The following is a 26,302-nucleotide window of genomic DNA, read 5'->3' as shown; positions in this document are numbered from 1 at the left end:
GCCAAGATAATCCATCCAGCTGACAGGTGTGGCATATCAAGAAGCTGATTAAACAGCTTGATCATTATACAGATGCACCTTGTGCTGAGGACAATAAAAGTATTTTGTTACACAACGCCACAGATGTCTCAAGTTTTGAGGAAGCATGCAATTGGCATGAATGTCCACCAGAGTGTTTACATGTTCATTTCTCTACCATAAGCCACCAACATCATTTTAGAAAATTTTGCAGTGTGAACAGCTGATAAAACTGTGGGTTTGCACAACCAAAGAATTTCTGCACAAACTTTCATAAACCATCTTAGGGAAGCTCATCTGCATGCTCCTCGTCCTCACAAGGGTCTGTAACCGACTTCAGTGGGCAAATGCTCACCGTTGATGGCCACTGGCTCACTGGTGAAGTGTGCTCTTCACGGATAAATCTTGGTTTTAACTGTACCAGGTAGATGGCAGACATCGTTATGGCTTTTTTGTGGGTGAGCAGTTTGCTGATGTCATCGTTGTGAACAAAGTGCCCCATGGTGGGGTTATGGTATGGGCAGGCATAAGCTACAGACAATGAACACAATTGCATTTTGAATGCACAGAGATATAGTGACGAGATTCTGAGGCCCATTTTTGTGCCATTCATCCTCCGCCATCACATGTTTCAGCATGATTATGCACAGGCCAATGTTGCAAGGATCTGTACACAATTCCTGGAAACTGAAAATGGCCCACTTCTTCCATGGCCTGCATACTCACCAGACATGTCACCCATCCCAAGTTTGGGTTGCTCTGGATCGACATGTACATCAGCGTGTTCCAGTTCCTGCCAATATCCAACAACTTCTCACAGCCACTGAAGAGGGGGACAACATTCCACAGGCCAAAATCAACAGCCTGATCAACTCTATACGAAGACGATGTGTCACGCTGCATGAGGCAAATGGTGGGTACTGACTGGTTTTCTGAATTTTTTCCCCCCTAATTTTTTAAAGGTATCTGTGACCAACAGATGCATATCTGTATTCCCAGTCATGTGAAATCCATAGATTAGGGCCTAATTAATTAATTTCAATTTACTAATATGAACTGTAACTCAGTAAAAAAAAATTGAAATTGTTATCTTTATATTTTGAGTTCGTACCCCCAAAATGTTTATTTTATTTGACTCAATCCTCCATGGGTCAACCACACATGTATCTCTATATGGCTCTGATGAGTTCTCCTACTTCCGCCTGTTTTTGGTCTTCTGCTGGTTCAGGCCCAGCTCTGTGTGGAGAAAGGCCAGCTGTCGAGCACTCTGAGTGGGGGAGGGAGAGAGACAGGAGTGGGCTGTCAGGTCAGCCTGAGAACAGCAATGTATAATAGTGTAATCCTCTTACCTGAGTCCATATCAACAATGCCAACATGTTTTATAACTCAACAACCTTGGTTGGCAGGTTAGTGACGCTTATTACAGTGTTTATGATTATGTAGTGTTCATAAATCTACACTAACTCATGCACTATATATGGAATAGGGTGCCACTCAGATGGTTTATGGGTCAGAGATTGATCCGTTCATATTGTCGTGGACTCTATAAAAGGGATATCATGAGAGAACCCATAGATACCTCAGTCAGAGACAGTTCAAAGTCCCCTGGGCCAAAGTGGTCTGCTCCCGGTTGAAGGTCCAGAATGACACTGGGTGTGGGCTCAGATTCTGGATACAGAGATGACAACACACAAACAACAAATTAGCAAACAAATCAGCATGGTTCATCATGTCCAAAACAAGTGGCCGATCTCTGTCAACATGACCACATCAGAGGTTGTCATTAGGGATGAAGGGTTCTGATCGGAATGTGCCATCAGTGGCTGCAGTCAGGCGGGGTGCAACAATATCCAGTCCCTCTAGTAGCAAAATGGTCATTTAATATATAGTAGCGAAGATATTTTAGGCTGGGTACAACAACAATAGATGTTTCCTCTAATGTAGTGAGTGTCTGGTGTGTTCTGTAGTGTTTCCTCTATAATGTAGTGAGTGTCTGGTGTGTTCTGTAGTGTTTCCTCCTGTGATCACAGCTTGATGAGAAGAGCAAAGGAAACAAGAGGAGCTCTAATTCTGAAAAGTCCTCAGTCATTTCTCTCTAATCTGACTTCTGCTCTCCTAGGCTCCCTCCCTCCCTCCTGTCCTCCCTCCCTCTCTCCTCAATGTGCTGTGTTTCACAAGCCTCCTCCTGACCTTGCCAGAGCCCAGTGTATTGTTCCCTATCTCTCCTGCTGATACACTATCTCATAAACATGCTAATGAACCCAGCTGTGGGTGTGCGATCAGCACTTTATCAATGACAGAGGAGAGCGGTAGAGATTAGTGAGAGACCCTCTCTGCCTGTGCACACAAGTGTGTGTATGTCTGTGAGTGACAGAAAATTAGACAGAGTGAATGTGTGTGTGAGCAACAGTAGGAGACAGTGTGTGGTTGAGAGAAAGATGTACAAACACAACCCACATTTATGTCTATTTATTCTCCCTTTTGCACGTTAACTATTTGCACACCGTTACAACACTGTATATAGACATATGACTTTGGAAATTCTGTGAGTGTAATGTTTACTATTCATTTCACATGTTTATCATCTACTTCACTTGCTTTGACATTGTTAACATATGTTTCCCATGCCAATAAAGGCCTGATGTGAGATTATTAAGGAGCGGTAACGAACTAGAGTAAGTCCCTCACTGTGGGAATCAGTATGATTTGCTGATGCTGATTCACATAGAGCTGCTGTGCTACAAGGTGACCTCTGCTCTGTACTGGAAATAAACTCTTACACTTCTAGCAATGAAATATTACAGCAGTCTCCTGAGGAACACACACTCCTCTAGTGGGACATGAATCTGACCACACTGCTGCTCTTCAGGAAGAACAAAACTACGGACAATTCTGGGACAATGAGCCTTCATTGGAATGTGCTTTAGGTAGAGGAACTGTTTCATGTCCATCTACTCACCAGATACAGGGTGACCATTGAGGTGTGTGTGAATTGCTTCCTGAAGTCTCTCCTCGTACTTGTGTACTCCGGCTACAGGCACTCTGTTGTCTTCTATGTAGGCTGTGAGCAGCATGGAGGGGTAGTGCTGTGGAATACACACATACGAAACCGCTCATTTATATTATGAAGCCCTTTTTATCTCAGCAGTTGTCACAAACTGCTATACAGATACGCAGCCTAAAACCCCAAAGAGAAAAAGCACAGAGTTTAAAAGTTGTTTAGGCAATGTTTGCATATTATTTTATGGTTTTGTGTTGTGTACATTAAGGTTTATAAGCAAACCTGAGGTGTAATGTTATGACAGGGGCAGTAGGAGGCGATAGTGTCCCTTTGGCAGCGGTCTGACATGGGGTCCCCCCATTCCCCCCTCTCCTCCAGCGTCAGGGGCAGACTGGGGTCCTGCATAGTGCCCAGCACATCAAGGAAAGGTGCCTGGAGATAGAAGATATCACCTAACGAGTGACTTGTGAGGGTGAAGGCCTAATCCTTACTCAAGATATGTGGCCATACTGTAACTTTAACTATTTTTATCCTTTATTTAACTAGGCAAGTCAGTTAAGAACAAATTCATTTTAACAATGACGGCCTACTGGGGAACAGTGGGTTAACTGTCTTGTTCAGGGGCAGATCGACAGATTTTTAACTTGTCAGCTTGGGGACTCGATCCAGCAACCTTTCGGTAACTGGCCCATTGCTCTAACCACTAGGCGACTCCGAGATGCTGGCCTTCTAGACAGAGTTCTTCTGTTCAGTGTCTGTGTTCTTTTTCTCATCTTAATCTTTTATTTTTATTGGCCAGTCTGAGATATGGCTTTTTCTTTGCAACTCTGCCTAGAAGGCCAGCATCTCTGAGTCGCCTCTTCACTGTTGACGTTGAGACTGGTGTTTTGTGGGTATTATTTAATGAAGCTGCCAGTTGAGGACTTGTGAGGTGTCTGTTTCTAGACACTCTAATGTACTTGTCCTCTTGCTCAGTTGTGCACTGGGGCCTCCCACTCATCTTTCTATTCTGGTTAAAGACAGTTTGCGCTGTTCTGTGAAGAGAGTAGTACACAGCGTTGTACGAGATCTTCAGTTTCTTGGCAATTTTTCGCACTGAATAGCCTTCATTTCTCTGAACGAGAATAGACTGACGAGTTTAAGAAGAAAGGTATTTGTTTCTGGCCATTTTGAGCCTGTAATCAAACCCACAAATGCTGATGCTCCAGATACTCAACTAGTCTAAATAATGACAGTTTTATTGCTTCTTTAATCAGGACCACAGTTTTCAGCTCTGCTAACATAATTGCAAAAGGGTTTTCTAATGATCAATTAACCTTTTAAAATGATAAACTTGGATTAACTAACACAACGTGCGATTGGAACAGGAGCGATGGTTACTGACAAAGGGCCTCTGTACGCCCAGATATTCCATTAAAAATCAGCCGTTTCCAGCTACAATAGTCATTTACAACATTAACCATGTCTACACTGTATTTCTGATTATTTGATGTTTTTTTAATGGATGAAAAATGTGCTTTTCTTTCAAAAACAAGGACATTTCTAAGTGACCCCAAAATTCTGAACGGTAGTGCATATATATTTTTTTACATTGTTTGCAAACTTATATGTGACACAGGCAAACAGGCAAGCCCCCCTAAAAATGATATTAAAATATATATGCATACAGTTGAAGTCGGAAGTTTACATACACTTAAGTTGGAGACATTAAAACTCATTTTTCAACCACTCCACACATTTCTTGTTCACAAACTATAGTTTTGGCAAGTCGGTTAGGACATCTACTTTGTGCATGACACAAGTAATTTTTCCAACAATTGTTTACAGACAGATTCTTTAACTTATAATTCACTGTATCGCAATTGCAGTGGGTCAGACATTTACTTACACTAAGTTGACAGCCTTTAAACAGCTCGAAAAATTCCAGAAATTTGTGTCATGGCTTTATAAGCTTCTGAAAGGCTAATTTACATTATTTGAGTCAATTGGAGGTGTACCTGTGGATGTATTTCAAGGCCTACCTTCAAACTCAGTGCCTCTTTGCTTGACATCATGGGAAAATCAAAAGAAATCAGCCAAGACCTCAGAAAAAACATTGTAGACCTCCACAAGTCTGGTTCATCCTTGGGAGCAATTTCCAAACGCCTGAAGGTACCACGTTCATCTGTACAAAAATTAGTACGCATACTGCTCAGGAAGGAGACGCGTTCCTGGAGTACTTTGGTGTGAAAAGAGCAAATAATTCCCAGAACAACAGAAAAGGACCTTGTGAAGATGCTGGAGGGAACAGGTACAAAATGATCTATATCCACAGTAAAACAAGTCTTATATCGACATAACCTGAAAGGCCGCTCAGCAAGGAAGAAGCCACTGCTCCAAAACCGTCATAAAAAAGCCAGACTACAGTTTGCAACTGCACATGGGGACAACGATTGTACTTTTTGGAGAAATGTCCTCTGGTCTGATGAAACAAAAATAGAACTGATTGGCCATAATGACCAGCGTTATGTTTGGAGGAAAAAGGGGAGTCTTGCAAGCCCAAGAACACCATCCCAACCGTGAAGCACAGGGGTGGCAGCATCATGTTGTGGAGGGACTTGTGCACTTCACAAAATAGATGACATCATGAGGGAGGAAAATTATGTGGATATATTGAAGCAAGACATCAAGACATCAGTCAGGAAGTTAAAGCTTGGTCGCACAAGGGTCTTCCAAATGGACAATGACCCCAAGCATACTTCCAAAGTTGTGGCAAAATAGCTTAAGGACAACAAAGTCAAGGTATTAGAGAGGCCATCACAAAGCCCTGACCTTAATCCCATAAAAAATATGTGTGCAGAACTGAAAAAGCATGTGCGAGCAAGGAGGCCTACAAACCTGACTCAGTTACACCAGCTCTGTCAGGAGGAATGGGCCAAAATTCACCCAACTTAGTGTGGGAAGCTTGTGGAAGGCTACCTGAAACGTTTGACCGAAGTTAAACAATTTAAAGGCAATGCTACCAAATACTAATTGAGTGTATGTAAACACCTGACCCACTGGGAATGTGATGAAAGAAATAAAAGCTGAAAGAAATAATTCCCTCTACTATTATACTGACATTTAACATTGTTAAAATAAAGTGGTGATTCTAACTAACCTAAGACAGGGCATTTTTACTAGGATTAAATGTCAGGAATTGGAAAAAAACTGAGTTTAAATATATTTAGCTAAGGTGTACGTAAACTTCCGACTTCAACTGTATGTGTGTATATATATATATATATATATATAACATTTAATTAATTAATTAATTAATTAATTTCTACTCAAAATGTGGGGCTCAAAACCCCACCGGCTCTACCCCACCTGCCCTGAATTTTAGGTCGCCACTGTGTATTTCAATGGGGTATTTGCACGGAAAGTTAAGTTACTCTTTTGACAAGTAAAGATTCAGGCCTGAGAGAGCAGAGACAATAGGGGTGGAAATGTGTGTGTGTGTTTTTGAAGGCTGCAGGTAGGGTTTACCTGTAGTGTGACAGCTCGTATGAGGTGGGGATGTAGGTTGCAGAGCGCCCCCACCAGTACGGCCCCAGCGCTGCGAGCGGTGAGGGCGGTCAGAGAGGGTCTCGACACCCCCAGGTCATAGAGCCTTTGGATACAGGCAGCCAGGTCCTCCACTCCTCTCGGTTTGCCCTCCATACGACCCTGTCTATGCCAGCCCAGGCCACGCTCACCTCCACCCCTACAACCACACATGTAGTCTGAGTGGTAAAACATTCAGAAGTGCTGCAAACTCCTTTTTTTACAAGACAGATAATAATATACAGTATCAGTAAAGTTTGGACACACCTACTCATTCAAGGGTTTTTCTTCATTTGAACTATTTTCTACATTGTAGAATAATAGTGAAGACATCAACACTATGAAATAACACATATGGAATCATGTAATAACCAAAAACAAGTGTTAAACAAATCAAAATATATTTTAGATTCTTCAAAGTAGCCACCCTTTGCCTCGATGACAGCTTTGCACGCTTGGCATTCACTCAAACAGCTTCATGAGTCTTGAAGGAGTTCCCACATATTCTGAGCACTTGTTGGCTGCTTTTCCTTCACTCTGTGATCCAACTCATCCCAAACCATCTTAATTGGGTTGAGGTCGAGTGATTGTGGAGGCCAAGTCCTCTGGTGCAGCACTCCATCACTCTCCTTGGTCAAATAGCCCTTACACAGCCTAGAGGTGTGTTTTGGGACATTGTCCTGTTGAGAAACAAATGATAGTCCCACTAAGCTCAAACCAGAAGGGATGGCGTATTTGCTGCAGAATGCTGTGGTAGCCATGCTGGTTAAGTGTGCCTTGAATTCTAAATAAATCACTGACAGTATCACCAGCAAAGCACCATCACACCTCCTCCTCCATGCTTCATGGTGGGAACCACACATGCGAAGATCATCCATTCACCTACTCTGCATCTCACAAAGACATAGGTTGGAACCAAAAATCTGAAATTTGGACTCTGTCCAAAGGACAGATTTCCACCAGTCTAATGTCCATTGCTCGTGTTTCTTGGCCCAAGCAAGTCTCTTCTTCTTTTTGGTGTTCTTTAGTGGTTTCTTTGCAGCAATTACACCATGAAGGCCTGATTCACAAAGTCTCCCCTGAACAGTTGATGTTGAGATGTGTCTGTTAATTGAACTCTGTGAGGTGCAGTTGCCGATTTCTGAGGCTGGTAATTCTAAAGAACTTATTCTCTGAAGCAGAGGTAACTCTGGTATTTCCTTTCCTGTGGCGGTCCTCATGAGAGACAGTTTTATCATAGCGCTTGATGGTTTTTTCAACTGCACATGAAGAAACTTTCAAAGTTCTTGAAATTTGCCAGATTGACTGACCTTCATGTCTTAAAGTAATGATGGACTGTGGTTTCTCTTTGCTTATTTGAGCTCTTTTTGTTATAATATGGTCTTGGTCTTTGACCAAATATGGCTATCTTCTGTATACCACCCCTACCTTGTCACAACACAACTGATTGGCTCAAACGCATTAAGGAAAGAAATTCCACAAATTAACTTTTAACAAGGCACGCCTGTTAATTGAATTGCATTCCAGGTGACTACCTCATGAAGCTGGAGAATGCCAAGAGTGTGCAAAGCTGTCATCAAGGCAAAGGGTGGCTACTGTGAAGAATCTCATATATAAAATATATTTTGATTTGTTTAACACCGTTTTTAGTTACGACATGATTCTATATGTGTTATTTCATAGTTTATGTCTTCACTATTATTCTACAATGCAGAAAATAGTAAAAATAAAGAAAAACCCTTGAATGAGTAGGTGTGTCCACATTTCTGACTGTTACTATATGTTCTACAGAAAACATTACAATGAAAGCACTAACAATTAATATAGCCATCCACAACAACAGACTTTATCCTGTAGGAACAGTTTTTCTGTGGCGCAAAGGCTTTTGGGTGTTGTAGCGCTACCTGACATGGCAGTAGGCCAGAGCCCAGCCATCCTCAAGCAGCAGTCTTCTGTCTGGGCTGAAGTCCATGTTAAGGTCCATGCCATAGGCCCCATACACATGCACCAGCAATGGAGCACCCCTCAGCTCCTCCAACATAGGTCTGTGGAAGAGAGTCAGTGGCACCATGGTACCGTCCTACAGGCCGAGAGAGAGTGTAGTAATCACTATACACACACAAAATATTACATACTGTTTTTGAAAAGAAAACTGTGTTTGTGTGTGAGGGAATTTAACGTGTGTGTGAACTCCTAGACTATGGTGTTTCATGAGCCTATGGTGAACCCTTACTGTAGGTTGGTAGGTCATCAGTGGATTACCAAAATACAGTCCACACCCATCATTTCGGTATTGTATTCTTGAGGCTTTCCTCTCTGAGTGTGTGTGTGTGTACGATTCGGATCCAGTCTACCTGGCTGGGGGCCTCTAGTCGGGTGGTTTGATACTCCTGGGGGGTTCTGTGTTCCTCTGTGTCCTCCTGTAGGAGGAGCCTGTACTCCCTGGGGGAGTAGCGGTACAGGACAGGGGGGTGGACTGGAGACGACAGGAGGAACTCCAACCAGCCACTGTGCGTCAGCCCAGCCCTCTTGGTCTCTATGGCACAGGCCCACGGTGGCAGCTGAGAGATGGAGGACAGTTCTGGTTAAAGGGATACTGCTAGATTCTAGCAATTAAGTTGTGGATGCCATTTTTATGTCTATGTGTGCAGTATGAAGGAAGTTAGAGGTCGTTTCATGGCATTGCCGGAATTTCAGTATTCGTTTAAGGCCTAGCTTTCATGGTACAGTATACTACCAGTACACATGGCTAGGCAGTGCAGTGTTAAACATAGTCATGGCCATCAGAATGATAATCAACTGCCTTAGCAGGAGGAGAAATAGAGTAGCCTGTTAAAGGACCACAATGGAAACAAGTCTCTTGACTTGTATCCTCTGTCTGGTGTAACATTTTATGTATTTTAAAACTGTGGAATAAAAATGATACTAATCAAATAAGAGAGATGTCTTCATATAGCTCTTTCTGTCACCTGCAGGGTGGATGTGGTTGCTGGCTGAGATAGTGGGACCACCTGGAGTGCTAGCAGGCCTAAGGGGTCTCTGGTGGCCAACACACAGTGGTCCTGGAGCACCTCCATGTCCTTCACAGCTGTCCCAGGACCAGGGCTACACACTGGGACCCAGTGTTTGATGGAGGGGGATGAGAGAGGTGCCCTCAACACCTGGGACAGCATAGAATAGAATCATATATTATATTGATAACACATGCATTTATCACGTCATGTACACACACAAACACAGTGTGCAACTGTGGTTGCTGTTTGTTTGAATGCAGATCCACTGATTTGTCCATAGAGAATATTTTTCCTTCAATGTCTATGGCGTTGTCTGAGGCAGTAGGCTACCTGGTACTCTATCAATATCTATGGGGATGTCTGAGGCAGTAGGCTACCTGGTACTCTATCAATGTCTATGGGGTTGTCTGAGGCAGTAGGCTACCTGGTACTCTATCAATGTCTATGGAGTTGTCTGAGGCAGTAGGCTACCTGGTACTCTATCAATATCTATGGGGATGTCTGAGGCAGTAGGCTACCTGGTACTATATCAATATATATGGGGTTGTCTGAGGCAGTAGGCTACCTGGTACTCTATCAATGTCTATGGAGTTGTCTGAGGCAGTAGGCTACCTGGTACTCTATCAATATCTATGGGGTTGTCTGAGGCAGTAGGCTACCTGGTACTCTATCAATGTCTATGGGGTTGTCTGAGGCAGTAGGCTACCTGGTACTCTTGTCCAGGTCCAGTGTTGGCCAAGATGTACAGCTGGCCGTGGGAGTGCTCTACATGGTACAGCAGCTCAGGGAGGCGGGCCTGGACCAGGGTGGGCTTCTTAAGGGGCTTGGCGCTGTCAATCAGCCACACCTCAGAGCTCCTCTTACTGCTGCAGTTAACAAGCACCAGCCTCCGGTCTCTGGAAAGACTCACCTCAACAAACACACTGTGGACAAAAGAAAACTTAAGAAAACAGAGCACTTTAACACATGTTCTCTGTGTTTTAATGGCTCGTGTCCTAACATGGCCTCTTCCAAACATTACAGTACATGATGTACACACACACACACAGGTGTGACAAAGGGAGGTGTGTGTTAGTCTTACTCAGGCTGCTGTTCCTGGTAGACCAGGGTGCTTCTGGTCCCAGTGGCAGTCAGGTCCAGACGGAACACATGGTGACACTGGAGTTTCTGCTGACTGCTGTAGAATAGGATGTCATCTGTAGCCCATTCTATACACATACACACACACACACACACACACACACACACACACACACACACACACACACACACACACACACACACACACACACACACACACACACACACACCTGATTTTCTGTGTAGAAGAGTCCATACTAAACACGGTGCCTTTGGAAAGTATACAGACCCCTTGACTTTTCCACATTTTGTTAAGTTACAGCCTTATTCTAAAATGGATTAATAAAAAATCAAAATCCTCAGCAATCTACACACAATAACCATAATGACATGGCGAAAACAGGTTTTTAGAAAGGTTTGTAAATGTATTACCAATAAAAAAACAGAAATAGCTTATTTACATAAGTATTCTGCCCCTTTGCTATGAGACTCACAATTCTTGCTCAGGTGCATCCTGTTTCCATTGATCATCCTTGAATTGTTTCTACAACTTGATTAGAGTCCACCAGTGCTAAATTCAATTGATTGGACATGATTTGGAAAAGCACACACCTGTCTATATAAGATCCCACAGTTGACAGTGTATGTCAGAGCAAAAACCAAGCCATGAGGTCAAAGGAATTGTCTGTGGCACAGATCTGGGGAAGGGTACCAAAACATTTCTGCAGCATTGAAGGTCCCCAAGAACACAGTGTCCTCCATCATTATTAAATGGAATAAGTTTGGAACCACCAAGACTCTTCCTAGAGCTGGCCGCCTGGCCAAACTGAGCAATCGGGGGAGAAGGGCCTTGGTCAAGGAGGTGACTAAGAACCCGACAGTCAGTCTGACAGAGCTCCAGAGTTCCTCTGTGGAGATGGGAGAACCTTCCAGAAGGACAATCATTTCTGCAACACTCCACCAATCAGGCCTTTATGGTAGAGTGACCAGACGAAGCCACTCCTCATTAAAAGGCACATGACAGCCCGCTTGGAGTTTGCCAGAAGGCACCTAAAGATTCTCAGACGATGAGAAACAAGATTCTCTGGTCTGATGAAACCAAGATTGAACTCTTTGGCCTGAATGCCAAGCGTCACATCTAGAAGAAACCTGGCACCATCCCTACGGTGAAGCATGGTGGTGGCAGCATCATGCTGTGGGGATGTTTTTCAATGGCAGGGATTGGGAGACTCCTCAGGATCGAGGCAAAGATGAACGGAGCAAAGTACAGAGAGATCCTTGATGAAAACCTACTCCAGAGCACTCAGGACCTCAGACTGTGGCGAAGTTTCACCTTCCAACAGGACTACAACAATAAGCACACAGCCAATACAATGCAAAAGTGGCTTCGGGACAAGTCTCAATGTCCTTGAGTGGCCCAGCCAGAGCCCGGACTTGAACCTGATCTAACATCTCTGGAAAGACCTGAAAATAGCTGTGCCGCAAAGCTCCACATCCAACCTGACAGAACTTGAGGATCTGCAGAGAAGAATGGGAGAAACTCCCCAAATACAGGTGTGCCAAGCGTGTAGCGTCATACCCAAGAAGACTCACGGCTGTAATTGCTGCCTAAGGTGCTTAGACAAAGTACTGAGTAAAGGGTCTGAATACTTATGTAAATGTAATATTTCACTTTTTTATTTTTGAATAAATTATCAATAATTTCTAAACCTGATTTTGCTTTGTCATTATGGGGTATGTAGATTTGAGGGAAAATATATATTTAATACATTTTATAATAAGGCTGAAAAGTTTCCGAAGGCACAGTATAAAACTACATTGTTTATCTCCATGTTATTAACCCTCTCTCTCACCGACGCTGAAAACCTTGTCAATGGTGAGTAGAGGTTGAGGTGGGTCCAGGGTAGGTTCTCTGTCTCCTAGCTTGACCAGGACACACCTGGCCTCCTCTCTGTGGGGGGTCTTCACTGTGGCTGCCAGGGCATGCTCATTGGGGGAGAGACGCAACCTTTGGAGGCTCCAATCTCCCTTCCCCACGGAGTCCAGACACAACACCCTTTCTGGCTCTGGGTCACCTGCAGCCAGTCAGTCACAAACCCACACCTTACATTGTTTAATGTAATTTACCTCTCTTCAGCTCTGGACAGTAGTAGAAAGTGGTGTGATTAGGGAAAGGTCTGTCCAGAAAATTGTGCTTACCCTGCCTGGTGTCCATTCTATAGATGCCATCCCCCTCTATGAAGTACACGTGGTTAAGCCCCTGGATCTGGAGAGATAGCTGTTTGTCAGTAAAATTACTACTTTATTAAACCAGTGCTAGTTGTTTAGACACCTTTGCCAAAACATCAGGCACAACTTTACCGTTGTATTGTCTGGGCCTTCAGAGAACCTCTGGTATATGGCCCTTAATCTTCTCTTGAAAGACCTCTCCAGACTTCTGTATTTCTTATTACGAGAGTTGAATTCCACAGTGGAGCTGGAAGGGTCCTGAAGGACATTAACATATTAGGTGAAATGTATGCACAAATGCTCACAGTGTGACTGTCATCTGAATATATGTGCCTTTATACATTTGGATTGACCGTTTGAGAGTACATTTCCTACAACAAAAACAAGACCCCATTGCCTATCAGATTCTAACAACAGGATCAGTTTCTCTACGATATCCACTTCATCTTTGGTTACTACAATGCTAGCATGTTTGTCAGTAACAGATCCCTAGAAACATTCCTTAAATATTAGATGAGGACAGTAATCAGAAGTAAAGGTCTGCGGTGTAACTAGCACCATTAGAGAGCGAGTTACAGCACCTTTACTATTGTGAAACGACGTGTATCCGTTAGGTAGATCAATCCTCTAGGTTTGCAGGTGAAACGGCTCCAGACTTTATAAAATTTACCTCCCCGAATCAGAGGACTGAGCCACGAATGCAGACTGGTCATGGAACACATAGTCGCTGTCACTGTAACTGACCGACCAAGCTATAATTTCATGTCTATCATTGTTTTGAAAGTGACCCCCACCCCAAGTTTGAACACATTCTTTTTAAAATAACAGTATCAGGTATGTCTTCTTATGTCGCTTTAATAGTCCATAGTTAGTTACTGTAATTAAATGTAGTTTGATTGCCTTTGCCGTTGGGCAACCTCCAGGATACTAACAGAACATTTTCAAAACATTGATTTGAGCGCTGTTTGATGGCGTATAAACTAGGCAGAACTAATCAATCCCAGACGGTATACGAGTTGTAACTCAATACTGCGTTCGATGATGTTGGTAATAAATTGCTATGTCTTGATGTCATAAGTGTACGGAAGTAGCATGCTTTCTCCAGCAGCACCGGAGCAGTAAGGGTTTTACCGGTTGATGTCACGCTACCACTGTACTACTTGTCCTATTCTGTGAACAAACAGAGCCACACTCGCTTTATTAGACCGTGTGTTTTACACTGTAAATAATTTAGAATTTTATTTATTTTTGCCCAAAACACTGAAGACAGGATGGAAGGGAAGTTGACAGGTGAACCAGAAAAATGTAAATATCACGAATCGCCGTTGCCATCCTTGCCAGAAAATAAAGAAAAAGAGCTAATTACCAACCACCAATCCAATCGAGACCTTAATTGTGGAACCGACGTAGCTCGTGCAAGATGGACTCTCCTACGACAGGTAAAACAAGCGTCACATTTCCAATGGGTTTGTTATCAACTGACAGAATCAATGTTGCGTTGCGCCTAACGTTAGCTCGCTAGCTAATATAATTGCGCCATTAGCTAGCTAGATATATACTGGCTTTAGCTAAGCTACATTTATCATCGATTTACCATTCATAGACCTGTATCTGTATTTACAGTAACATGTGTAACTGAGATTATATACAGCTCTCCAGTCCTCTGTCCCAGTTGGGCTGTAACCATAACAGTGTGAGGGCATGACCTGAGGGGGAGGTTTTGTCCTTACATGGGCATTTCACTGATACACAAAATGCTTCCAGAAATATCCTCTTGCATTTCAAATACTGTAAAGTATAAAAAATACAAATAAAACATCACTAATTCATATTGGACTATGCAAGTGCTAGTAATAAACTAAAGGTGTCCTGTGACAAGTTAATGACCACACTACTACAGGAACTGTGGGGATCAGTTTCAAGGATGAACAATCGAGCCTGGAGCCATATCAGATCTTCATCACTAGGCTAGATAGAAGGTTCTAATTCCTCCATGTCACTCTAATTTGATCAGTACATGTGTTTGAGGTGGTGTTTTTAAAGCAGGTCAGGTTGTGTGGTTTGACAGTTGCTATATCTCCCACTCCCTCAGGTGCTGAGACAGAAACAGCTGGACAGTGCAGACTCAGAGGTCAAGCAGGTGTCTGTCCGGAGATTCTCATCCTTCAACCTGTTCAACAAAACCAGTGTCATGCACCAAGAGACCGATGAACCCTCCGAAGGCCAGTGGGTGGAATACACAAGTGCTTCCTTCCCAGAGTTCAGTGCCTTTCTCAGGTGGGGTTGAGATCCTTGTCCTGTGTTTAAGCCGAGCACCGTGCAGCTTACACACACACTGTATAATCATATTTCTCTCTCATTCATTTCCAGAGATAACCTCGGGCCCATCAGAGTGAATGAGGTTCTCAACAGTTTTGACAATACAGGGAATGTCTGTGAGTATATCCTCCATATACATGTTTAAGAGTGTGTGTTCATTTAACCTATGACTACCTCCCTATGATGACCTCCGGTAACACACTGTTTTCCCACTTACATCGATTGCTCTTCTGGTGAGTCACTCAGCCTGTTGGAAAGAGAGAGTGAGAAAAGGCTATTTTTACTATTATCGCTGAGGGCAGATTGAGGATCACCTTTTCGTAAGGACTTAACACAGTCTCATGCAATACAAATTATCTGATGTTAAGCTGTGGAAGCCAATCAAATCAGTATCCTGAGGAGATGGTGATGAGGTGAGAAGGTCATGCAGCTGTTTTTCCATGGTAATGGAAACATTGTTTTCTGTTCTGCTGCCACGGTGACAGCTGTCCTGTATTGTCTTATATAACGCTGAGTAACAGTTTGGTCAGTAAATCAGAGGTTGTTTGTAGAAGAGGGAACCCCTCCGGGAAGGCTGCATCTCTCTGTACTCCCACTAGCAGGCAGCGCTGATCAGCAGTATTCACACAGCAGAGCCAGAGAGAGCCTGGGAGCTGCCTCTCTCTGTACTCCCACTAGCAGGCAGCGCTGATCAGCAGTATTCACACAGCAGAGCCAGAGAGAGCCTGGGAGCTGCCTCTCTCTGTACTCCCACTAGCAGGCAGCTCTGATCAGCAGTATTCACACAGCAGAGCCAGAGAGAGCCTGGGAGCTGCCTCTCTCTTTCTATGCCTGCCTGACAGCCAGGTCATGTGATCATGTGATCCCCACCAGCCTGGCCTTTAACAGGCCCACATACCTGCTACCCAGTGGGGTGAGCATTCCACAAATGTGATGAAAGGAACAGATTGGCTAAAGCTGTTATCTGTGTTCTAGCTCCCTCTCAAGTGAGCCCAAACTCGAGTGTTTTGTTATTATAGCTGAGGACTGTGGTCGAACAAAACTGGTGGTCTGGGCTTTTCATTCTGTGTTCCTGTGTGTTCACTTTTCCTCTTTCAGAAAATGGGTCCACAGAGAAAATACACATAATTTGTCACCCAGGATATACACTGAGTATACAAAACATTAGGTACACCTTCCTAATATTGAGTTCCACCCCCCTTTTGTCCTCAGAACTGCCTCAATTCGTTGTGGCATGGAGTCTACAAGGTGTCGATAGCGTTCCACCGGGATGTTGGTCCCAAGTTGTGTCAAGTTTACTGGATGTCTTTTGGGTGGTGGACCATCCTTGAACCACACGGGAAACTGTTGAGCATGAAAAACCCAGCAGTGTTGCAGTTTTTGACACACTCAAACCGGTGCGCCTGGCACCTACTACTGTACCCCGTTCAAAGGCACTTAAATCTTTTGTCTTGCCCATTCACCCTCTGAATGGGGCACATACACAATCCATGTCTCTATTGTATCAAGGATCAAAAATCCTTATTTAACCAATCTCCCCTTCATACACTGATTGAAGTTGATTTAACAAGTGACATCAATAAGGGATCATAGCTTTCACCTGGATTCACCTGGTCAGTCTGTCATGGAAAGAGCAGGTGTCCCTAATGTTTGCGCCACGCAGTGTATGTTGTTATGTAACAGTACACACGGTAATCATTGTATGTAGCTATGTAGACCTATGCATAGATTAATCCTGATTTGAATCAATAAGATAATAAGGGCCGCTTGTGTTTGAGTGGATGACTTAGCACCCCATAGTGTATGTTGAGCCTTCTTTACAGTCACCTGATTGGTTCCGGTTATTCCTGTGTCTTCATAGCTATGGGAATCAGAGGGTCATCCTTGAGCCAGATGGCTACACAGGGGTCTAGGGTCGTAGTAGAGGTCAAAACTGGGACTGCACTCAGTCATCCCACATTATCAGGTCACACAGCACAGCATATACCATCACCTCAGCTAATCCTGAAGGACCTGAAAACAGACAGAAATAATAAGCAGTGTGTCCCCTTGCCCTTATTAGCATATCTGGGTTACATGTAGGCCTAGCTGGTGTAAACTAGGGGTCATAGGTAATAAATACTAAAATACACTCTGACCCTTCAGTATAATAGATTAATTATTCAGATGTATAGTGGCATTATACCAAACAAGGATCTTTACTGAAAGATCTTTACCTCTAACTATTAGAGGTTCTACAGAATTCTGTCTAAATAGAGATTGATGTGGTATGAAATAGACAGCTGTAGGCTAGATGTTGTTGTTATTTGTCAGGAGAGCTGATGATCCTATCTGCTTAACCTTGTCTGACCTGCAGCTAATCTGGTGTCCAGTTGGTAGACTGAGGGATGAGAGAGGTGACCTTATCACCAGGACCAGGGTCTGGGGTTAAGAGTGTACAAGCGAGCCCATCTGGTAGGAATGTGGTGCTTCCAGCTCTGTTCGTTCTCCTCAATGACCACAGCAGGATGCTCATCTTCTCCACCTCCCTCGTACCATCCCAGCTAGAGGAGCTATTCACTGGCTCCGATAGATAGATATCTGGCTCCTTGACCCACATCTGGTCTGGATTTTCCTGGGGAGGGAGAGGGAGGTGGAGGTAGAGATTCTAGAGGTAGGGGGCCCTGGGTCCTCACCGCTAGGCAGGGCCTTTCAAACCCTCCTCTCAACCACTTCTAATTGATCTCACGCATTGCTAGGCCCAAACATCTCACCCCAAATACCCCTGTCAGAAAGGCTGGAGGGGGAGCTCAGGAGCTCATTGTCTGAAGAGGGGGTGCCCCTTGCCCCTGTGTTAGCTGCCCCCTGCCCCCCTCCACCCCCCCCTCAACTTTGCACATCCCTAAATCCTCCCCTGAGGAGAGTACATGCCACAATCCTTGGGCTCCTTCTCTTCCTGAATGGGAGTCCAAAACGCTGGGGGTGGATTAGTCCTGCAAATGTGTGCTTCGGTGCTCTATGCTGCATTGGCCATAGGAGTAGGGCTTGTAGGGGGGCTTGTTTTAGGGTTTAACTGGCCTTGTTTCCTGTGAGGACCAATGTTTCCAGGCACAATGGGGATAGGTGGGGCTGAAGAGGTTTTAGCTGGGTACATGAGAGCCTTGTTGACACAGGGTTTGGATTGGAGAGGAGCGGCTGGATTGGGGGGTGTATGCTAGGCTAGGTCACACGTTGGGTTCAGATAGTCATGTGTCTTAGAGAGCTCCTCCATTGTAGGTTTCACTCTGTGCTGTCATAAGACTCTACAGGGAGGTGTTGTAAGACATGCTGTGGGATGAGCTGGGTGAATCTGAGCTACAGGGGTCATCCTTATGCTGTGGGATGAGCTGTGTGAATCAGGGCTATAGGGGCATCGATATGCTGTGGGATGAGCTGTGTGAATCAGGGCTATAGGGGCATCGATATGCTGTGGGATGAGCTGTGTGAATCAGGGCTATAGGGGCCATCCATATGCTGTGGGATGAGCTGTGTGAATCAGGGCTATAGGGGCCATCCATATGCTGTGGGATGAGCTGTGTGAATCAGGGCTATAGGGGCCATCCATATGCTGTGGGATGAGCTGTGTGAATCAGGGCTATAGGGGCCATCCATATGCTGTGGGATGAGCTGTGTGAATCAGGGCTATAGGGGCCATCCATATGCTGTGGGATGAGCTGTGTGAATCAGGGCTATAGGGGCCATCCATATGCTGTGGGATGAGCTGTGTGAATCAGGGCTATAGGGGCCATTCATATGCTGTGGGATGAGCTGTGTGAATCAGGGCTATAGGGGCCATCCATATGCTGTGGGATGAGCTGTGTGAATCAGGGCTATAGGGGCCATTCATATGCTGTGGGATGAGCTGTGTGAATCAGGGCTATAGGGGCATCCATATGCTGTGGGATGAGCTGTGTGAATCAGGGCTATAGGGGCCATCCATATGCTGTGGGATGAGCTGTGTGAATCAGGGCTATAGGGGCCATCCATATGCTGTGGGATGAGCTGTGTGAATCAGGGCTATAGGGGCCATCCATATGCTGTGGGATGAGCTGTGTGAATCAGGGCTATAGGGGCATCCATATGCTGTGGGATGAGCTGTGTGAATCAGGGCTATAGGGGCCATCCATATGCTGTGGGATGAGCTGTGTGAATCAGGGCTATAGGGGCCATCCATATGCTGTGGGATGAGCTGTGTGAATCAGGGCTATAGGGGCCATCCATATGCTGTGGGATGAGCTGTGTGAATCAGGGCTATAGGGGCCATCCATATGCTGTGGGATGAGCTGTGTGAATCAGGGCTATAGGGGCATCCATATGCTGTGGGATGAGCTGTGTGAATCAGGGCTATAGGGGCCATCCATATGCTGTGGGATGAGCTGTGTGAATCAGGGCTATAGGGGCCATCCATATGCTGTGGGATGAGCTGTGTGAATCAGGGCTATAGGGGCATCCATATGCTGTGGGATGAGCTGTGTGAATCAGGGCTATAGGGGCATCCATATGCTGTGGGATGAGCTGTGTGAATCAGGGCTATAGGGGCCATCCATATGCTGTGGGATGAGCTGTGTCCATTCAGACCTCTGTTCGGGCCCAGCAGGTCTCTGGAAACAGGCTTTATAATGTGGCTCCTTTACAAAACCTTTCATTGTCACTTTGGTTACAACTCTTTTTAGTCTTCTAATCATCCTCATTACCCGGTGGCACGACCCCTCCTGCTGTCTCGTAGGCCCGAGAGCTTACATACATCACTGTGTGTGTGTGTTCAGATACCATAGCTCTATAATGGATGATCCTGCCTTAATGCAGAAAGTGTTCGAGCATGAATATGTACGCCTGTGTGAGTGTGTGTGCACATTTGTGTATGTGTGAGTGTATTGCATACTGTGTGTGCTTTAAGAGGTTCCCCCTGTGGCCCTCCCTTGTGCCAACCCTTTAGCAGCCCCTGTTTGCATAATTATGCTAATTCACTCTGCCAGAATGCTATCTAATTATATCCCGTTAGACAATGGCGGAGGGCTGGGGCCCTGGGTACTACATGCAGGTCTGGGGGCTGTAACTCTGACACACTGTGACACTGCAACTCTTAACTCTTGTGTTGGTGACAGTTAATTAGTGCTCCCCTGTGTGTGTTTACAGGCCAGGCTCTGTGATGAGCCTATGTGCCCCTCAGTGTAACACTATACTGGTGGAGCGAACAGCGCTGCTACACACAACCACTGTTACAGTGGAGTCATTGGCTTAGTTAGAGAGCATGGTGCTGCTAGCACCACTAGGGTTGTGGGTTAGATTCCTGCATGGCCCACATTAAGGCTACTGGGAATGTCACTATGAATCCTAAGTTGCTTTGGATGAAGGTGTCTGCTATTACATGACAACTGCATTTATTTACCCAATTATATTATATTTACAGTCTTGAGTTAATCTAGTAAATTGTAAAAAGCAAAGTAAATGGTTTGTGAGTGTGATGTGAGTGTACCCTTGGGCCTGTCTGTTTGCTAGGGGGAGGTGTTGGATGTGATGATTAGCTTTTGGGCCCCGTGTGGCTCAGGGGATGAGAAGTGGGGAAGAGTTGCCAGTTGACTTAATTTAAGGTAATTGGTTTGGTTCCATATCTTGAGGAAATGGCTTTGCCTTCTACAAGGGTTAGGCTGTTAAGAGCTCAGGGGTTCGTGTCCAGGGCAGGCAACTGTCTTAGCCCTGAATAGAAGAAAAAAACATTCTCAGAGAAAGAAAACACACACACAAACAATAGACGTACCACTGTGGTAAATAGCCAATGAATACAAGGGCTAGTGAAATAAAGCCACCGGCGAAGTGTATGGTTGGTTGGGTATTGGTCAGTATAGGTGGTAGGAGATGGGGGTGGTGAAACCTGAGCGTTGCCAATGAGCAGGAGGATTAGAGAGGAAATGATGGTGGCCCAGTCAGAGCTGCCCTTCATTGTTAGACCAGTAATACTGTGGTAATTACAAAGACTACATACTTTAGCAGCCAGCCAGCTCTCTTTCTCTTTCTCATTCTCTTTCTCTTTCTCATTCTCTTTCTCATTCTCTTTCTCTCTCTCTCTCTCTCTCTCTCTCTCTCTCTCTCTCTCTCTCTCTCTCTCTCTCTCTCTCTCTCTCTCTCTCTCTCTCTCTCTCTCTCTCTCTCTCTCTCTCTCTCTCTCTCTCTCTCATCTCTCATTCTCTCATTCTCTCTCTCTCTCTCTCTCTCTCTCTCTCTCTCTTCTCTCATTCTCTCATTCTCTCTCTCTCTCTCTCTCTCTCTCTCTCTCTCTCTCATCCTCTCTCCTCTCTCTCTCTCTCTCTCTCTCTCTCTCTCTCTCTCTCTCTCTCTCTCTCTCTCTCTCTCTCTCTCTCTCTCTCTCTCTCTCTCTCTCTCTCTCTCTCTCTCTCTCTCTCTCTCTCTCTCTCTCTCTCTCTCTCTCTCTCTCATCCTCTCTCTCTCTCTCTCTCTCTCATCCTCTCTCTCTCTCTCTCTCTCTCTCTCTCTCTCTCTCTCTCTCTCTCTCTCTCTCTCTCTCATCCTCTCTCTCTCTCTCTCTCTCTCTCTCTCATTCTCTCTCTCTCTCTCTCTCTCTCATCTCTCTCTCTCTCTCTCTCTCTCTCTCTCATCCTCTCTCTCTCTCTCTCTCTCTCATCCTCTCTCTCTCTCTCTCTCGTCCTCTCTCTCTCTCGTCCTCTCTCTCTCTCGTCCTCTTTTCTTCTGTTGCAAAGGTATTAGAGGGAAAATGAAAGAGGGAGAATGAAAGAGTAATACCACACCCCAGAATGGCACAATTATTGGATTTTTCACCACTTTAGTCACCCTCCCCAGAAGCCAACCCTCCCTCCTTCCCTCCTTCTAATCAGGTTTTTAATTCCAACCTGGTCCGGTGTGTTAACCTACACCTAAAACACTCTGTGAACCCTACGCTTCCGATTCTACAGAGATCCATAGAAAGTCACATTATTTGCTAAGGCCACTAGATGCCAAGCATGGACATGAATGGAATGAAATTGTGGATAGATGCAGAGCTGTTCTCCCTATTACACGTGATGCCTGCAAATGTCAGCCTGCACACTGTGAGTGTGTATGTCTGCACATTGTGTTTGTAATGTGTAGATGCACATTGTGTGTGTGTGAGTGTCCTCCCATTAGAGAGATAAGTGATTAGTGCATGGTGGTTAATTAGTGGCTCTTCGCTCTGCGTCCGTGGAGTGCCAAGCCGCATCATCCTATTGGTCCTTTCCTTCCACCCTTTTCACCTCACAAAACCCTTCGCCGCTGTTTGCCTAGCAACGGCTACACGGCTGGTAAGGAGTCCTCCGGTCCTAATGTAGGCTACTTGATGATGTTTTAAAACAAATAGATGATTATCTGATTAGCGTCTTTGTTGAGAGTGCAGTTTATAAATGGCCACCCTGCAACATGCTTGAAACATCCCTTCAAAACCCGCATCAGGAGAAATTATGTTTGTGTATAATGTTTGTGTACTTGTTTCATGTGTTCTTTTTGTGTCAGTTGCATTGCTTTGTTTGTGTAGATTAATTGCTACGGTGGACTTGGTGTTGTGTGGTATTTTGATTTGTGTTTTATGATTTATTTATGTCTGTTTTGTGTTGTAAATATTCCTATAAATTAATGAAAAATTCAAACTGTTCGTAAAAATGCATGTCATCAGCATACTTGTCCCTTTTTGTGAATCTGCGCTCTACATTTGAGTGAATTTTGACATCCAGTTTATTACCATGTCTTTGACGTTGTTGTTGATGTGTTTGTCAGTGAGGTACTCGACCATTAGCTAGCATCCAAACCCCATTCCCTTACTTTAGTGTGGTTGTGTTCACACTTGCAAACCCCAGAGTGGCCCTGTCAGTCAATCACTGTTGTGACGCTAATGGAGATGCTAACGCTAATGTAGCTTGTGCAGGCCCTAATCTAGCCTACAGTTGCGCATGTATTTAAGTGGCCCTCCGAGGGAGCTGTGCTACTGGAGGATCCCTGGGCTCTGGGCCTGCAGGGACCATTTTCCTGTGACTTTAGTGGCAGCCAAGGGAGCCAGTCACTCTGTCAACCCCAGGAGAACACACTCACAGCCTGGCAAGTGACAGAATGCACAGTGGCGGTGTTCATTTAGTGACTGACTTGTATGTGGATGGTAAGTGGGCCCTTTAGGGCTGTTTGTTTTTGTCAGGGAAACGTGGAAATGTGCTGCTGGCTGACAACAATTAACATAGTCTTTTTGTTTGTCTCTCTCTTTTCATTTGGTCTTTCTCTCTGTCTCTTGCTCTGTCTGTCTCTGTCTGTGTAGTTATCTCTCTGTCCTACTCCCCTTCTCTATCTCCATCTCTCTCTCTCTCTCTCTCTCTCTCTCTCTGTAATAGCTTGGCCAGGATGAGTACAGGCTGTGGGGCCCCTGCAGCAGTGTTTTAAGGTCATAGCGCGCTCTCTCAATAGTGCTGACTGGGCCAGTGTCTCACTGACAGCTGATCCAACAGCCCTAGCAGGCTGGAGACAGTCCATTTCTCACCCTCCTCCTCCCTTTCTTCTTCTCCTCCTCTCTCTCTCCACAGCGGGTGATGGCTGGGCCAGCCTTTGTGTTTGGCCAGTCAGGCTTAAACCCGGGCCCCAGGGGCTGCTCGCCGGGGAGAGCCCAGGCCGCAGAAAGGGAGAGAAGAAAAGGAGAGAAGTAATTATGTTCAGTCATTGAGTTCTGAAGATCCCCGTGTTAATTACGGGGCCGCTCGCTACAAAACACCACCAATTCAAGTGAAAAATGAGGAATGTTTGCGAGGGTGGATTGGAACATGACACCTCTGGGCTCCAGCCTTGCCATGAGAAGCCAGATTAAGATGGCCAAGCCCCCTGTCTTCCCTCCCTCGTCCTCCCTCCTTCCCTCGCTCTTTTCTTTTGTGACGGAGAGATTACGCACACGGGGTCCGGTTACAGACCCGGGTCCATTGTCCTGCTCACTGTTTCATATGTGCTGATGCGGCTCCGCATCACTGGCTTTTCAGGACAGGGGCCCGCTCTAGCTTTCTTTCTCTTTCTCTCTTCTTCGATGTCGCTCTCTCTCCTTTGCTCTCTAACTCCTTCCCCTCCTTATTCATCTCTCTCTGCTTCTGTCGCTTGCTCTTTCTCTGTAACCACTCGCTAGTATTTCCCCTCTTCCTTCATCTCTCTCCTACTCTTCTTCAACCTTTTCTATGTCCTATATTTTACTCTCAGCCCCTCTTTCTCCATCTTGTTCCCCCTCTGATTTCCTCCACAAGTAGCTCCAGTGGATCAGCTTTGTAGATGTTGCTTTGTCTTGTATAATTTGTGACTTAGTTCTATGGGGTAGCAACCTGTTTGTGGTGTGGTATGGTCTGATGTGTTCCAAACCCACCTGTTCCCTGGCCCTGGGGGGGAGGGGACAGAGAGACAGAGGGGTGGGTGGGAAGAGGTGACTGAAGCAGAGGACAGAAGAGGTGACTGAAGGGAGAGGACAGAAGAGGTGACTGAAGGGAGAGGACAGAAGAGGTGACTGAAGGGAGAGGACAGAAGAGGGGACTGAAGGGAGAGGACAGAAGAGGGTACTGAAGGGAGAGGACAGAAGAGGGGACTGAAGGGAGAGGACAGAAGAGGGGACTGAAGGGAGAGGACAGAAGAGGTGACTGAAGGAGAGGACAGAAGAGGTGACTGAAGGGAGAGGACAGAAGAGGGTACTGAAGGGAGAGGACAGAAGAGGTGACTGAAGGGAGAGGACAGAAGAGGTGACTGAAGGGAGAGGACAGAGGGGTGACTGAAGGGAGAGGACAGAGGGGGACTGAAGGGAGAGGACAGAGGGGTAGATTGAAGGGAGAGGACAGAAGAGGTGACTGAAGGGAGAGGACAGAAGAGGTGACTGAAGGGAGAGGACAGAAGAGGGGACTGAAGGGAGAGGACAGAAGAGGGGACTGAAGGGAGAGGACAGAAGAGGGGACTGAAGGGAGAGGACAGAAGAGGGGACTGAAGGGAGAGGACAGAGGGGTGACTGAAGGGAGAGGACAGAGGGGTAGACTGAAGGGAGAGGACAGAGGGGTAGACTGAAGGGAGAGGACAGAGGGGTAGACTGAAGGGAGAGGACAGAGGGGTAGACTGAAGGGAGAGGACAGAGGGGGACTGAAGGGAGAGGACAGAGGGGGACTGAAGGGAGAGGACAGAAGAGGTGACTGAAGGGAGAGGGACAGAGGGGTAGATTGAAGGGAGAGGACAGAGGGGTAGACTGAAGGGAGAGGACAGAGGGGTAGACTGAAGGGAGAGGACAGAGGGGTAGACTGAAGGGAGAGGACAGAGGGGTAGACTGAAGGGAGAGGACAGAGGGGTAGACTGAAGGGAGAGGACAGAGGGGTAGACTGAAGGGAGAGGACAGAGGGGTAGACTGAAGGGAGAGGACAGAGGGGTAGATTGAAGGGAGAGGACAGAGGGGTAGACTGAAGGGAGAGGACAGAGGGGTAGACTGAAGGGAGAGGACAGAGGGGTAGATTGAAGGGAGAGGACAGAGGGGTAGACTGAAGGGAGAGGACAGAGGGGTAGACTGAAGGGAGAGGACAGAGGGGTAGACTGAAGGGAGAGGACAGAGGGGTAGACTGAAGGGAGAGGACAGAGGGGTAGACTGAAGGGAGAGGACAGAGGGGTAGACTGAAGGGAGAGGACAGAGGGGTAGACTGAAGGGAGAGGACAGAGGGGTAGACTGAAGGGAGAGGACAGAGGGGTAGACTGAAGGGAGAGGACAGAGGGGTAGACTGAAGGGAGAGGACAGAGGGGTAGACTGAAGGGAGAGGACAGAGGGGTAGACTGAGGGGTAGACTGAAGGGAGAGGACAGAGGGGTAGACTGAGGGGTAGACTGAAGGGAGAGGACAGAGGGGTAGACTGAGGGGTAGACTGAAGGGAGAGGACAGAGGGGTAGACTGAAGGGAGAGGACAGAGGGGTAGACTGAAGGGAGAGGACAGAGGGGTAGACTGAAGGGAGGGGACTGAGGGGGGGACAGAGGAGGGGACAGAGGAGGGGACAGAAGACATTGTGGCAGGCTCCTTGCTGGGGCCAGAACACCC

The 26,302-nt window shown here is 45.8% G+C and overlaps 2 protein-coding genes across 2 annotated transcripts in view; one reads left to right on the top strand and one right to left on the bottom strand.

Annotated features, from left to right (window-relative positions):
• Positions 1 to 80: 80 nt before the first annotated feature.
• Positions 81 to 13,836, bottom strand: prepl (prolyl endopeptidase like). Its single transcript, XM_035801095.2, has 14 exons — positions 13,488 to 13,836; positions 13,039 to 13,164; positions 12,877 to 12,943; positions 12,531 to 12,752; positions 10,679 to 10,805; positions 10,304 to 10,520; positions 9,553 to 9,744; positions 8,938 to 9,144; positions 8,488 to 8,663; positions 6,527 to 6,743; positions 3,302 to 3,451; positions 2,978 to 3,104; positions 1,598 to 1,686; positions 81 to 1,285 (listed from the first exon to the last, which is right to left on the bottom strand). The coding sequence occupies exons 1-14, from the start codon at positions 13,626 to 13,628 to the stop codon at positions 1,211 to 1,213; spliced, it is 2,133 nt and encodes a 710-aa protein (XP_035656988.1). The 5' UTR covers positions 13,629 to 13,836; the 3' UTR covers positions 81 to 1,210.
• A 181-nt stretch (positions 13,837 to 14,017) lies between these two features.
• camkmt (calmodulin-lysine N-methyltransferase) overlaps positions 14,018 to 26,302 on the top strand; it is a 262,353-nt gene continuing 250,068 nt past the window's right edge. Inside the window, exons 1-3 of the mRNA XM_052477980.1 lie at positions 14,018 to 14,345; positions 14,999 to 15,183; positions 15,277 to 15,341. Coding sequence (XP_052333940.1) covers positions 14,178 to 14,345; positions 14,999 to 15,183; positions 15,277 to 15,341 — 418 coding nt within the window. The 5' untranslated portion in view covers positions 14,018 to 14,177. The remainder of the gene's footprint in view (positions 14,346 to 14,998; positions 15,184 to 15,276; positions 15,342 to 26,302) is intronic.

The sequence above is a fragment of the Oncorhynchus keta genome, chromosome 24 (assembly GCF_023373465.1).
Source record: "Oncorhynchus keta strain PuntledgeMale-10-30-2019 chromosome 24, Oket_V2, whole genome shotgun sequence".
In the NCBI taxonomy this organism is placed as follows: Eukaryota; Metazoa; Chordata; class Actinopteri; order Salmoniformes; family Salmonidae; genus Oncorhynchus; species Oncorhynchus keta.
This window is presented reverse-complemented; position numbering and strand designations above follow the sequence as displayed.

What these genes read in the sequence shown, in the direction of transcription:
- prepl (XM_035801095.2), bottom strand. Translation starts at nt 13,628, where the DNA reads ATGTGTTCCATGACCAGTCTGCATTCGTGGCTCAGTCCTCTGATTCGG. An exon ending in TAGAATGGACACCAGGCAGG is followed by an intron (nt 12,753 to 12,876) that starts GTAAGCACAATT and finishes GACTGGCTGCAG; the next exon opens with GTGACCCAGAGCCAGAAAGG. An exon ending in TACCAGGAACAGCAGCCTGA is followed by an intron (nt 10,521 to 10,678) that starts GTAAGACTAACA and finishes TTTTGTCCACAG; the next exon opens with TGTGTTTGTTGAGGTGAGTC.